Source organism: Microchirus variegatus (genome assembly GCF_963457635.1).
Source record: "Microchirus variegatus genome assembly, chromosome: 10".
Lineage (NCBI taxonomy): Eukaryota > Metazoa > Chordata > Actinopteri > Pleuronectiformes > Soleidae > Microchirus > Microchirus variegatus.
The window spans coordinates 20759408-20775029 of NC_139811.1; the positions used below are offsets into that span (position 1 = coordinate 20759408).

At 42.5% G+C, this 15622-nt stretch overlaps 1 protein-coding gene across 1 annotated transcript in view; it reads right to left on the reverse strand.

Annotated features, from left to right (window-relative positions):
- znf385c (zinc finger protein 385C) overlaps positions 1 to 15622 on the reverse strand; it is a gene marked incomplete at its 3' end in the record, with an annotated part of 168071 nt that overhangs the window by 16007 nt on the left and 136442 nt on the right. The window contains exons 3-4 of the mRNA XM_083896122.1: positions 14169 to 14311; positions 4036 to 4146 (exon numbers count right to left, since the gene is read on the reverse strand). Of these exons, the coding sequence (XP_083752248.1) occupies positions 4036 to 4146; positions 14169 to 14311 (254 nt within the window). The remainder of the gene's footprint in view (positions 1 to 4035; positions 4147 to 14168; positions 14312 to 15622) is intronic.

Here is a 15622-nt window from a genome sequence, read left to right on the forward strand (position 1 = left end):
CGGTACTAAGAAGCTGACGTCATAAACATGTGACGCACTGGTGAATGTTGTCTGTGATTGGACGGTCGTTCCACGGGGGGCTACGGTATATGGGCGCAAAGGTCTATTTCTCTACTTTCCGGTATCCATCCATCCATCTTCTCCCCTGTTATCCTCCACGTGAGGGTCGTGGGGGGTTGCTGTGTCAATCTCAGCTGACATAGGACGAAAGGAGGGGTCACACACACCCTGGACAGAATTTTCTAGATATCACAAAAGGTCTATGAGTTACAGTAATGAGAAGTACACATGCCAAATCCATGCCAAAGGATGGAAACAGAAAGGTTAAAGCCAAACCCTAACCTCAACCTAACCAAAATTAAAATATTGGACTAAAGAGCCAGACAAGTTAACAGATACAAGAACTCAAACACACACACATACCAGTCTGGTGGTCTATGTAAACACCAGCATTAAACATGCAGACGCTAAGCCAGTGTTGTGATACTGTAGCCGAGGCCTATAAATAATGTTGCTGTAAAAGCATCTGCAGGAACAAAATACTTTGTGACTCATCTGCCACGTCAAGGCTTTAGTGATTAGTGTGATGTGACAAATTCAGCCAGCACCTTCTCCACCACCAGACTTCTCCACCCAGCCGAGTCTCAGCGGAGGCAGAGGAACAAGGTGTGAAACAAGCGCTTGGGGTTTTTTTTTTCCCACATAACCACACCAGTCAGCATGACTTCAGGGAGATACTGTGATCTTCTGGGACATTGTTGATTGAGCAATCCTCAAAATACAGTCTAAAAGTAAACACTTGACTACACCTGGTGTAACTAGCGCTGCAAACAATCATTCAAGGTCTTCAAGGTTTTCAAGGAGTAAACAAGTGCTCACCGGTCCACAACATACACTATACATGCCTGCACACACATATGAATACATTTACAGTACACATGTCCATACTCAAGTATATATTATATACAAGTAATATTGATAAACAATCACATAAAACAAAAAATCATGATCCAATAATAAAGCCTTAAGAAGAGTTCATCTTTATCATTATTTAATCATCATGTCAAAGTCTCACATAGTCCATGGGGTGATCAAAAAAGATAAGTTCATGGAACAATTTAGCATATATGATATTTTCATACATATATGCTAAATTGTTCCATGAACTTATCTAGAGAGAAAAAGACAGGATGCTTTATGTTAAATACTTTTTAAGTTTTAGTTTAGTTATTTTCACCAACTTTCTTATATATAATACTTGCATTTCTTGTTTAATTCTCATAGTAATTTTGACCATTTCAGATTTTTAATATGCAAGACCTTTCCATTAATGCCGATTTAAAGGGTCACTTCATTCAACACACACACACACACATATATATATATATATATACATATACATTTCCAGAGTTAAATATGTTAAAAAATTGAAAAAAAAAAAAAGAATTGACAGAAAGTCGACGTCAAAGTTCCTTCAAAAAAATAAAAGCCGTACTCTGCTCTTTTGCTCTTTACTGTGTTTCTGTCAAGTTTTATGAGTAAAAGATCGAATAAATAAAAAAAGAAACTTGTCAAATTTAATCTGTAATAGAATGTGAATTCAACAAACACAGCAGCAGTATCATGATGAAAAAAAAGACATTCAGCTTACTGTCATAGAAGAGCAATGAAACCAAAAATATGCAGAAGAAATTGTTTTATTTAAAAAAACCAAAACAAAAGAAACCCCACAACAACAACATTCAAATGACACTAATCTATTAATCAATGAATTGTAGTTAGCACTGGTATAAACGCATGTTTAACAGTTGTGGAACATGCTCGCTCAAAGCTTTATCTCCCTGCTGAGTCTTCTCTCTAATATAATGCTTTGATTGTAAAGCAAAAAAATAATAATAAATACAAGATAAAGTGGATGTGCCAGCTGGTCCGCTCAACTGAGCAATCACCGAGCTGCCTCTTTTCATCGCGGAGGCCGATGAATAGACGTGCGGCTTCCACTCGAGTCAAAGGGTGCATGTGGAAAAACAGCTTTTTAACAAGAAACGCAAGTCACTGTTGTCTGTTATTATTTCTCTTTGCCTCACTGAGCTATTAATAAATACGGCCCAATTATGTTTCATTATATTCCGACAATGTAAAAACTTGGCATGTGGTAAACAAGGGCATGAAATGTTTCACTTGTTTCTTCCAATGCTCTCACATCGTGTCGTTCACATTGTACAATATATAATACGGCACTGAGATTAATGTTGCAAAACTAATTAATAAAAGCTCAGCTTCCTCCCTCTCTAGGGGTTGCCACAGCAGATGATGACCGGATGTCCTTCCTGACACAACCAAGCCATTTCTTTGGGCTTGGGGCCGACACTGGGTTACACTCGATGTAGCCCCTGCGGCTGTGGTCAATTTACAATGAGCGACTAAGATTGCTCAGGGATACCTCAGCCTTGACCTGGGTGGGACTCAAACCAGCAAAGGATAAACAGAAAGAGTGAAGAAACCTTCACGGACCCAAAGCCCATCACAATGCAAAGAGCGCATTGGGTGCGCATGGAGAGCTCAATGCGCGAACTGAATCTCCGCCCCACCGGTAGGTGACTACTTGTTCAACAATAGAAGAAGATGCCAAGGATAGTCACCCGAAACTCGACCTGTCGACCCTCGAAGCGGCTGACACCCCGACTCCCCTGCCCCAAGAACCTTTCAGCTGATATGCCAAACCAGACGTGTCCGAGGGAGCTGTAGCATCATTCTCTTTCTTCTTTGGTACGAATGCGTTCTATTCCCTGTGTCCAGGCTTGTACCGCCACCCGATGGTTAAGTCAAATACTACAGGACCCTGACGTGCGAGTATACCAGGGTCCACGATATGCGACTATATACTTCCGCCCACATGACGCCCAAAACGAAGTGCGTAGAAGTATACCAGGGCCTTTAATGTATTTGCCGTCTCTATCCAGACAATCGCCACTTGAGCGTGGCTTTATACTCATGGCACTGTCTGTCTGACTGCAGCTACAGTAGGTGAGACTACAACATATTTTCATTTTTCGAACCTTTCAAAGTTTTGTACAACATTGTCAAGCTTCCAGACAGGGTGTGTGAAAGTGTTAGGCAAATATAAAGCAATATAAAGCTACAGTCAGACCCGACTGTTTGAGTCAGTTCTTGAAGGCAAGGAATGGAATTTGCTTTAGTGTGTGAAGAGCCCGTCTGTGACCCCCTCTCTCCCTCCCTCTCTCTGTCTCCTCTGCCACAGTCCTTTTAAAAAAAATTAAATAAATGTATGCATGTCTACGTATTTTCTTGTGCTTCACTGCGCCAAAACCTGAGGTGTCATCAGGCTTTCGGGAGTATTTTTGTTTTTGTTTGTGTGAATATGTGTAAAATGTCATGGGATGTTTGCCTGTTTGTCTTGGTGTGTATGTGCATATGTGTGTGTGTGTGTGTGTGTGTGCATGGAAGAAATGAACAAGAAGCTGTGGATGCTGCTTCCTGCTGGGCCTGCTGATTGTTCCTGCTCTGTGCTGATAAACGGCAGCTCTCCCCGCTGTCTAATCCCTCACACCAAAACAACACGCACGCACACACGCGCACACAGATTTCACGACAAAACTAGGAAAAAAAAAATACAAAAGACCAAGTTTTGATTTAAAGCAACAACAATTTGCATAAAAATATGCACTTAAAGCACGAGCGCGCACACACACACACACACACACAATGACACACTTGTTTGCCCATGCACGCAGACAGCATAAAGTGAAACACAATGAGTCAGTGAGTCTGATAAAAGCTGAGGTATTTGTGGACCATATTTTAGAAAATTGCCATTCAAGATGATATGAGGAGCATCAAACTACAAAGAGATTTTCTCTGAGGCAAGACTGGCTTTTGTTTTGTAAAGATAGCTTTTATTTTAGAAATTACAGTCTACGGTCAGTCTCTGTCTCACTCTCTCTCTCTCTCTTATTGTTCCTCATAACCTCATCTTTCTCATCACAGCGCAAAACCACTGAAGCATTTTCTTACCGTTGAGTTAAAGCGCAGGTGGCAAATGTTGCAAGAGATAATCTGCTTCTTCTTGAGCGGCTGTGGGACACCAAACGTGTGGTTGATCACTGCCTTCTGGACAGGGTCCATCTGAGGGATAGGAGAAAAACAATATATAAAAACAACATTAAGGAACTATACTGTATGCTGTTATTTTCCCACATGAGCAATTGAAGAACTTATTCCCCCGGAAGCCAGAATTTTATCTTTGGTGTGGCCATGCCTATTACAATGTCTTTGAAACAGGGGTTGTCAAACAGTGTCAAGAGGGGAGTTAGGAGACAAAGATACTTCCTGATTCTGGCCACTGTATTCAGTTGGTTTACAGGACACATTATAAAGTGGCAGGAGCGTCTGCTTCAAGGTTTAATTTGTCACCTGTGCCTTCAGAGGACATCTTACCTTCATTTTAACGAGCAGTAATTTGAGTTACTGTTGCCTGTTGATCAATTTGAACCCGTCTGGCCATTCTCCTCTGACCTCTGGCATCAACAATGTACAGTATTTTTGACCAGAGAACTCACTGGATATTGGATCTTCTTTGGACCAATGTCTGTAAATCCTGAGATTGACAGGCGGATTGGGCCAGCGGCCGCAGTAATGCGGTCCTTGTATCGGTCTGTTGTGGTGAAGAAGGAGCTGAGCCGAAAGGCAAAGCTCTCGATTTACCGGTCAATCTACGTTCCTAACCTCACCTATGGTCATGAACTTTGGGTTATGACCGAAAGAACAAGATCCCGGATACAAGCGGCTGAAATTAGTTTTCTCCGCAGGGTGGCAGAGCGCTCCCTTAGAGATAGGGTGAGGAGCTCTGTCACCCGGGAGGAGCTCAGTGTAGAGCCACTGCTCCTCCACATGGAGAGGAGCCAGCTGAGGTGGCTCGGGCATCTGTATCGGATGCCCCCTGGACACCTACCTCGGGAGGTGTTCCGGGCATGTCCCACCGGGAGGAGACCCAGAGGAAGACCCAGGACACGCTGGAGTGACTATGTCACTCGGCTAGCCTGGGAACGCCTTGGGGTCCCCCCGGAAGAGCTGGAGGAAGTGTCCTGCGAGAGGGAGGTCTGGGCGTCCCTTCTCAGACTGCTGCCCCCGCGACCCGGCCCCGGATAAGCGGAAGAAGATGGATGGATGGATGGATGGATGGATGAATGGGTTGTATGCAAGACTTGTAGTAGATTCAATCAATCAATCAATCAATCCAAAGCCACAACATCACCGCGGTACGGTGCATGGACCGCACCATGCAGCCACCATTTTAGATTTTTAGATCTTGAGCCTGCTATTACAAATGTCAACATTCTTTGCGGTCCTCAGGTTCTCTGGCGGGCTGTTCCATAAACGTGGGGCATAATGCTGGACAACTGCATCACCGTGGGTTCTCGTCTTAGCAACGTGAATGGTTAAAACCTGACCTCGCGGTCTGCGAGGTAAGGAAGCGCAGGACCATTAAGACATTTAAAAAACATTAAAAGATTAGCACTTTCTGAGATGCCATGTTTAAACCATACACATCACTAAAATCACCTTTCTTCCTGCTCATTTCGAACTCCAGAAAGTCACCTGATCAGATTTTTCGGTTAACAAGCAGTTCAGCATGTGTACCTAATAAAGTGGTGGCTTAGTGTGCGCAGTATTTCCGGGTTAATGTGTAAAATTACGTCTTCCGGCTGAACTAGGGAACTACTCATTGAGGAAATGGCTATTCCAGAGCTGTGCTGTAAGTTATCTGCTGGAGAAGTGTGAATGATCAGCTGAGGTTGTTTCTCATGTAAATTTCTCATGTTTCTGGAAATTGTTGGGAGTAAGAAAATCTGTCAGTTGTGCTCACACACTAAAGAGCTTGTCTTCGCTCCCATCTTTTGTAAAAAAAAAAAAAAATGAACAGAAACTGGGGCAGACTTTCCTTTAAAACATGAGCGTCATTAAGTTATTAATTCTCTGAATGCAACACCAGTTCCACGAGTGTGTAAGTGACCAAAACCCTGTATAGATAATAAATGAGGTTAAGCACCATGAACATGAGACGAGTAATTTAACCATCAGCCTAAACATGCACACTATACCCAGTGGGGATGTAAGTAGGATAGATCTGATGTTCTACTGTAAATCAAAACATATGTCACATTTAAGTGGCTTCCATTAACCTCCTGCACTGAGTATAAATCCAGCTCTAGCCTTCATGTTTTTCACAGTGGGATACGTTCAAAACAACTGCGCTGCCATGTTCTCAAAAGCCACGCTCCAGCTGGTGTTTTAATGTAGTTTGAGTTCATTGTAATAAAAATTAAACTAAACTAAAGAAAAACGTGACTGTTAAAAAACATAATGAGTCACTGTAGTCCACACACAAGTGTTTCTGGATAGGGAACTACATTAGGGACTAATACTGTGAGACCAGCGCTGAGTCCGAGAATGGCATACTTTAAAGAGCAGAGTGAAAGCTGAGGCTTCATTACAGGGTTGGAATTCCATGATGACAGCTGATTGCACTGCAGCACCCTTCAGCATGGTATCGTACATAACAATCAACTTGGATCAGTCCCCAGGCTGGCACAAGGCCTGGTCCAGTGCGCTCACATTAGAGGAGGGCTCGCGGGCTATAGTTGTACGACTGTGTTTTCATTTGAAAATGGTATTTTCAGATTCAAAAAACATCTGCGTTGAGAGGAAAGTTGATGAGAATGATTAAAACATACACTATATGGACAAAAGTATTTAGCCACCCCATGAATTCAGATGATTCAATCAGGGTTTAGGCTCTAGGCCTCTTATCTCCAGTGAAGGACAATCTTTTTTGGGCAGTATGCTTCCAAATTTGTGGTTTGAGGAAGGCCCTTTTCTATTCCAACATGACTGTGCTCCAGTGGACAAATGACTATAAAGACATGGTTTGACGAGTTTTGGGTGGAAAAACTTGATTGACCTGAGCTAAACCCCTTCGAGCACATTTGAGATGAACTGGGACAGAGATTGTGAGCCAGACCTTCTCGTCCAACATCAGTGCCTGACCTCCTGACCTCATAAATGCTCTACAGAATGAATGGACATAAACTCACACAGAAAAACTTCGATGAAACTCTTCCAAAAAGTGTGGAAGTTAAGTACTGTGTATGTATTTTAATACGTCATTACAGTCCCTGTTGGTGTAATGGTCAGGTATCCAAATCCTCTGAAGTTTGCTTAGTTTCAGGAAGAAGTACTAATTCTTGAAAAGTAAGAGAAAGCATTTCTGCTACAGCATGAGACCAATGATTAGATGAAACTCAAGCTAATCCAGGGTTTAAACAGGTTTAAGAACAGTAGGAATGTGTTTAATTGGCATTCATTGGCGGGTAAAAAGACTGCAGTGCATGCAGGTTTTTTTATTGGCTTTGGCTCCAATTGTCACCAGGCATCAGGGGGAACCTAAGACCTGATGGCTGATGCCAATGTCATTTCCCATTTACAATGCTAAGATGCACATTTATCTGCTGACTGTTAGTATTAGTCGTTAGCAATTAATGCTTTTTATTGTATCTTAACTTGCATCGTCACTGAGCTCCATTGTGTGTGTGTTGTTGTTTTCTTCTTCCACTGATTTATTCTTTTTTTTTTGGATTTTTGATGTCACATTTCACATTCAGGTGATACCCATAAAAAACACTCAAGACCACAGGGCAACAGATCATCCACTGTCAAAGGGAATAAAATTATTTTTGTGGGTTCCCCTGGTGTCCAACATATTAGAAGGTGTACCTACCAAGAGTTGTGGCTGAAACAGAAAGTGAATGTGGATGTATCATCATCATTTTCAAAAAAAGGTCTCCATTTTTGCTTGTACAGGCTATAAACTAAACAGATCTGATGGAGTTGTTGAACTTCTCTGTTCTGGGGGCTTTAAAATGTCGGAGTAGTTTGGGGATGGCATCTGAGCGCAATTTATGCATTTTCAAAGACAAACGACGTACGTAGCCCCAGGAAGCCTCATGAGAGTGTGTTTCTCTCCAACCTGCCTTGTCTGCAAGAAGGGAGTCTATTTACTATAGCTTCTTCAGGGCCAAGTGTGAGACGGAATATAAACACCCCTGACACTGAGACTTCCACATAGGAGGTATATTTCTCCCTCAGGGCTAACGTTGCCGTTGCTCATTTATTTTGCCTTCTTCTACATGACTTAACGGACTTCTCCCTTCACCGGCAAAAAGCCTGACCATGAAAACCTACCTCTCTCACTCCTGCCGCCCTCTGTCCACCTCAGCCGGGCGGGCTGCACACAGCTATTTGATTTGGGGGGTGGGTGAAGAATGTGCCCATTGTCTGTCTGCAGCCATCTCGAACCAACTGCTATAAATGCATCTTTTGTCCAAGCTCTCCGTCCTCCTCCGCCATCCTAGTGCAGACAGAACTTATCTTGGACTGGGCGGCTGAGTCAGTGATGAGGTTTCAGTGTCGGTAGAATGAGAGAGAGACACAGACAGTGAGATGAAACAAGGGTGGGTGGTGGGCGGTGGGGGTGAAAGCAGGGACACCAGGGGACCCGGAGGATATTTAGTTCTGGAGACAGGTGCATTCATCTTTCCTGTACACATCCTGGGACAACGTGTGTCTTATCAGGTCCTGGAGAACCCGAGGCTCCATGTTGAAAGGGTTTCATGATTAATGCCACAGCTGCACTGTCAGACTGTTATAGAGGCTAATTATCTCCTCGCGGGACTGAAGCGACATTGATTTGATGTCATTTCCATTAGTTTTCATAATTTCTGCATTCTGGTCGCCGTAGATTACACAACCTACTGCGAGTTGGAATTTCACCGCAACTCCAAGAACGTTAAACCTCCTTTTTTTAATTCTTGAAACAGTGGAATTGTGTGCATTTTGGGAAACTACACATATGGTATTGGACAAGTCTTGTTCTGCGCCAAATAAAAGCTGGATTTCACTTGATTTTATATGGACTTTGTGAAAAAAAATTATGTGGATTAAGATTCAAATTTAGGATACACAACCTACTGCAGATTGAGTGGCCTAGTCGGCACAATGAAATCAGATCACACTCATCTTCAGCTCGACAGCAGAGAAGTTTCAAGGATTCAAGAAAAAAATGTTGTCAGTTCAATTCAGGAAAGGCGTCAAGAGAATCTTGGCTCTATCCATCTATCTATTTTATTTTTAAACTTTGATTTCCTTTAACTATACTCCCTGTAGAATGCGATGAACAAGCCTCCTGTGTTTTTTTTCTCTGCCCCAGTTCTTCTTGATTGTGCATTTTTGTGCACATATAAACAAATGAAAATCATAAAAATTGAACAATGTCTTTTCTTCCTTTGGTGGCCACAGTGACGTCAAACCAGGGAACATTTACTGAACATGAACTTCCATTTTGAAGACATTATTATTTTGACTATAACCGTGCTGTGTTTTTAACCAGATGTAACCATATTTGGACCGAGCGTGGTGTGGATCTGACTCAATGCTTGTCCACTGTGACCTATTGCACAATGCTATCTGTCAATCACACGGTGTCTAAACATCAGGAAAATGATTTCCTGACGTTATCAATCATTTTCTCCTACACATCGACCCCGTGATGACCATTCAAGTCAATAAAGGTTTCAGACACTTCAGGCGCTTTAATCTCTGCAGCAGAGTCGAGGTTCTCAGATTATTTTTATCTTAAACATGAAGGCATAAACAGAGCTGCGAGGCATAGACATTGGTTTGAGAAAATAAAACGGTTTCCCCCGGTTTGAAACATAAGCAAGACACAGACAAACCACTGACCAGAGACATTGCCCTCCTGCCTCCACCGCTAATATAAATACATGAGGGTGTTAGAGCAGCGAGTGTTCTCCAGTCTACCTTTGCTGCTAGGCATTCTCAATCCTCCATGGGGCAGCACCGGTGACCTCATGACCAGCAGCAGTGGGCGGCTGAACAAGTGAATAAACTGCACTTTTCATAGAGCAGAGAGGAGACCTCCCCTCCCATACACAAACGAATCACGCAGCACACTCTTCTGTCTCATCCACCCCCTCAAACACGTCGTCCACTGCAGGAATCGCCCAGATGTCTTTCTTTGTCTCTGTCTGTCACTCTGATTTCCTGTCACAATCATCCCACAATAATTGTGAGTCACAATTTTCTTGTATTAACTATAAAAATATGCTTTAAATATATTCATAGATTCATTTACCCCCTTTGGCCCTTCAAAATAAATCTTTAGAACCGCTTGTTGGCAAGCTACTCAATTATCACTCACATATTTTTACCTCTTCACCATTATTCCAATAAAGGAAACTGACCAAATGACAACTAATGGCGTGTTTCGACCAGCTCACGGCAGAGTGATTTTGAGTTTCCACTAGTGGTAGTACCTGGTACTTCTTTTAGTACCTGCTCTGGCGAGGTTCCAAGCGATCTGAGGCGATACAATGCGTGACGTTGCCAGACTGCTGACCACTGATTGGTCAAAGTGAGACGTCCCGACACAAGAGTCAAGCCAAACAATGCTGAACTGTAGATCAGATCAGTTAAAAAGACTTAAAGGGGAAATAAGTAGTTTATAGTGCCATCTAGAGGAGAGGCTGAAATTTACAACAAAGACCTGCTGCTCTGCTCACCCCCTCCCTTCCCTGAGCGCTACGGTATCCGCAGCTGGTCAAATGTCGTCCTCGTCGTCTTTCTCCGTGTCAGCAGAGGTTCGTGAGGCGAGGGAGAGGGCGAGCTACCGCGGCCGTAACAGACGAAGCGGAGAGAGAGGAGGCGGGACTTCCGCTACAAGTAAAGAGACGCTTGTTTTGTTCTCTCGCGTTTGTCCTTACAGGCTCCGGTAGAAACATGGCGTCGTGCTGCTAACAGTGGCTATGCAACCGCGGTCCGCGGTCATGTTATTTTACATGACTTTTTGAAACACTACGAAAATGAAACAAAAACTATTATACAGCGACTAGACAATGCAGGAGCACATAATATGTATAAATAAGTGGATTTTGGGTCATATAAACCCATAAATACTACACATTGTACCTTTAAAGTGATAGTTTGGAATTTTGGACATAAGACCTATTTTCCAACTCAGCCGGTGTGATGGAGACGTCTGGAGACGTTTTCAAGAAATTTAATTCAGTTCTTCTAGGTGCCGAGTTCGCTGGTGCTACGGCTAGCGCAAGTCAATGCATGGCATTAGAAACACTCATACCGACTCCACAGTGCACCCGAAGCAAATGAATTGTAACGGCAGACTATCGATGTACATATCTGTGTTGATAGAATGTTTGAAATAAAACCAACCTTGCAATTTGAAGGATTTATGTCTCAGCAGCAGCAGCAGCAGCGCGTCATACTTCCAGCGGACTGATTCAGCTGCTGCTGATAAAGTAGTCCCTCAAAAATTCATGCACTGCGAGGTTAGTTTTGTTTCAAATATTATTCTATCAACACAGATATGTACATCGATAGTCTGCCGTTACAATCGATTTGCCTCGGGTGCACTGTGGAGTCGGTATGAGTGTTTCTAATGCCATGCTAACATGTACCATTGACTTGCGCTAGCCATAGCACCAGCGAACTCGGCAACTAGAAGAACTGAATGAAATTTCTTGGAAACGTCTCCAGACGTCTCCATCACACCGGCTGAGTTGGAAAATAGGTCCAAACTATCACTTTAACAATCCCAAAAATGTGGGTTAATCTCCAACAATTACCAAGCAATTGTCTAAAATCTCAATATTTAATAGAGGAGTGTATTTACAAACAGCACTGCTGATTGCGAGCGGCAAGCGTCATCACAAAGCCGGCCACTGTACTTCAGTCCAATGTCAGACGTAGTCTGTGCATTTTTTAATTAACCGATTCTAATGATTCAGTTACACTGAAAACAACTGCTTTACAAGTCCCAAGTTTGTGTGTGTGTGTCGCATGTGAAACAAAGTCACAGCGGTTTCATGCAGCCGTGCAGTGATGACTCCGCCCACGTTGAGTATAGGTACTATTTTGTAGTGGGAAAACCAACCTAAACCGTGCCGAGGTGAGTCGAGGCGAGCTGGGACCATAGTGGAAAATGTGTTTTTTTTTATCTTCCCATCTCTACTCCCATCCATTTTCCCCTACTTGCATAAAAAATGTGTATGCCGGAGCAAAAGCTCTAGCTTATGTTTCATTTACAGACCACAGACCTAAAGATGGTTTCACAGCATGCCATAAAGGATGTGAACACACGCACAACACACACAAAGGGTAGAGAGAGGATCAAAGGCATCACAAGTGCCTGTAAGCATACCTACACAAAAATGACAATGGGTAAAGTACCTGCTGGGTAAAAAAGATCAAAGGCACAAGCGTTTAATTCCAGGCGGTGCCACGGCAACACAAGCATCAGCGCCGAGGAGCTTGAAAAGCGAACGGTTTGTTGCTGACATTGGGAACAAAGTAATATGCTTCCATGTGCAGAGATGCTGATACCAAGGTGACGGCAGCGGAGGCTGAGAGATGAGACGCCGTTTGAATAAAGATTAGCGGCCCAAGCCTGAGGTGAGGCCCATGTGCACGGAGCTGCAGGATGAGGCCTGGCACCGGAGATAATGACACGCGGTGAATAACATGGTGGTGAGCATTAAGGACAATCATTTTATAGACCTGTCTGTTTTTTTACACCATTCAACAATGTAAAAACCAGTCAACCAGCATGAAGTGACAAAAAATGTATTAAGTATATGGATCATAACTCCTGACCCTTACACCGTAAAGACTCCTTCTGCCTCTGAGTGCAGAATAACACTAATATGTCTGCTGGGGCTTTTCTAATCAATAGGTGCTTTTATTCTTCGCCTTTGTTCCCCGCTGCCTCATATTTTTCCTAACAAATTGCATTTTCTCGCGGTGAACATGATGAGAATGTTAACACTCTGGCATGTGACTTATCTCTCACACACACACACGCAAACACGCACACACCAAATTATGTGTTGCATGTGCATCTTTTAATGTAGTGTTACTTGTCCAGACTTTAACTGGGAAAACCTGGAGCTGTGTGGAGCAGTGAACAGCAGCAGTGATGTTGTGTTTGGCACATGCAGGCGGTGGTTTAAGAAGCACTGGATTTACTTTGTGTTCCGTTGGCTGGGATGCATGCATTTTCAATATTGCATGATCACGTTCGCGAAAAATTAAAGTATGCTTGTTAAGTCCCACTGAATTTACTTTTCAAGATAAGAATTGTCATACTAACAGGTTTTTATGAACCAACAAATGTTTATTAAATCACATGCTCTAAACTTGTATGATTCTCTGATGAATACTGTGCTCATAAAGTAAAAAGTGCAGCCTGCAAAATGTGTTTCTAAAAAGAGAGAGCCAATATGAAACAAGCAAACAGCCCTAGCTCATTTTCTCTGTTTTCTAAAATGTTCAAAAACAAGATACACGTGTTTGTTGACAAGTGATGTTTAAAAGCTGAATTTTAAACAATATATTCACAAAAAGTGTAGTTAATTGTCTGTGTTTGCCGTTTTGTTTCTCCAATATTTAACGTGTTCTTCTGTTTGGGTAGGCGGAGTGAGCGTGTGCGTCGGCCTACATTTCGGTCTATAACTTGATCTTCGTTTTTTTCCTTTTTCCTTTTTGTTGTTGTGTATTTCCATTTATCTTACTTTTGTCTCGTTTTTTTAATCGTCTTAATATATTGACCAACAGAAAAATTAATTCATGATTCATTCGCGGGCTCTTCTTGGTGTTTTCAGCTGTCGTGCTGCAGTATGAAGCGGACTTTGTGACGGAACAGTTGTCACTTTTCAGATGCTATTCTGTGAGAGGAAGTCACAAAGTCGTGCGGAGCTGAGAGACTTTTCATCAGCATTGTGTGACTTCATTTGACAATGGTTTGAATGAACTGGACATTTTTTATATATTTGAAAGTTAAACACGGCAGCTTTAAAAGACTTTTTCTCAAAAGCTTGAAAAAGCACGTAGTCTGATCTTCAAATGTCTTTTTTGCTGGTTCTAATTAGGAACTTTGTTATTCACATGCCATCTTGGTCTCTGGTGGAGGCATTTATTTGTTGATAAAAGTAATAGATTCATTGCCTCCACTTCGTTGTCTTTGTAATCTAACCACTCATTTTCACCAGACTCACCGTGTTAAAGTTGGGGAAGAGGCTGAGGGGGGAGGATCCATTAAGTCTGAAGGGCAGGAGGTGCTTGAGGTCGAGCTGAGGCTGCAGAGGTCGTCCTGGCAAAGGGAGGGAAGCCAGAAGGGAGCTACCCTGGGCCGATGTACCTGGACAACACACAGAGAGAGAGAGCAAACAGATTTAAAACAGTAAACGTTGACATCAGGGGGCACTACTGTCCCTGTGCGCCTGAAGGCGCAACCTACACTGATGCCTTCCAAGAGGTCCAGGACTCAGAGGAGGCCTGACTTTGATTTATTTCATACTGGAGGCACCATTACACCTCCACCTGACATCCAGCACACACATTGTTCCAGTGTGTGTGTGTCCAAAGATTGCGAGTACGTGCTTGAATAGGGGACAGCATGGTTTGTACACGTTTTCCAAGGTTGCATTCAATCACCCTCAATCCAGATTTGTATTTTGTAATAGCAGAAGGACCTTTTGTTTAAAAATAATGTCACTGATCTGTAAGTCGACTAGCAAAGCCCAGGCAGAGCAGTTACTCTCATTTTACAACTCAGTCAGTTAGCTTTTTGTTGTGAAATAAATACAGTTACTTTTCATTATAGTGCACTGAAACTTGTTTTTGGGAATAGACCTTGTCCTTTACTAGCACTCTCACATTTGTTGAATCTATTCATTTTTCTTCATTATTTGTGAAATATTAGCAGAATGGATGGATCTGCAGCTTCATTTTAAAGAGCCCTGGTGTTTCATGCAGAGGTAAATTACGACCTTTTCAAAGTTAAACCCTATGTGTGTAAGGCATTGGTTCTCAAAGTGCGGCCCGGGGGCCAATGGTGGCATTGTTGATAGTTTTAATTCAGGAGCTACTAAGATTGTCAAATGTTTATTGGACATTACTAGATACAGACCAATAAGTGTAAACAAAAATACTGGGTATTTACCTGGTTTCTATATGGTGAAGTTTAGTGTATTATTGGGTTATAAGCTGGTAATAAGCAGGTAGCTACAGCCCCCAATTACTAGCTATTTACCCAGTAAATATATGGTAACAGAAATGTGTTACTTGGTATTAACCTGTAATTTGAGAACCCCTGGTTTAAGGTCTTCAGTGGCATGTAATTCCAATATTGTACGCATAATAAATCACGGCACATTTGTTTGTTTTGCAAACAAAGACTACATCCATTTTTTTGCGTACAGTCTTGTCTTTGTAAGAACAACAGGGATGTGTGAAACACAACAGATCACCCATTTGCACATTGTACATGGGTTTACAGGGGGGTCAGGCAGTTATATGAGAGACCTCACATGCCCATTACCACACTTGGCCTGAAATACAAACAACCTGACTTATACACACATACACACACACTTGCACATCATTTAATTACTGATGTATTGGCTGAGGAAAAGGGCTCGTGCAAAGGGAAGATGGGAGATATCGGATT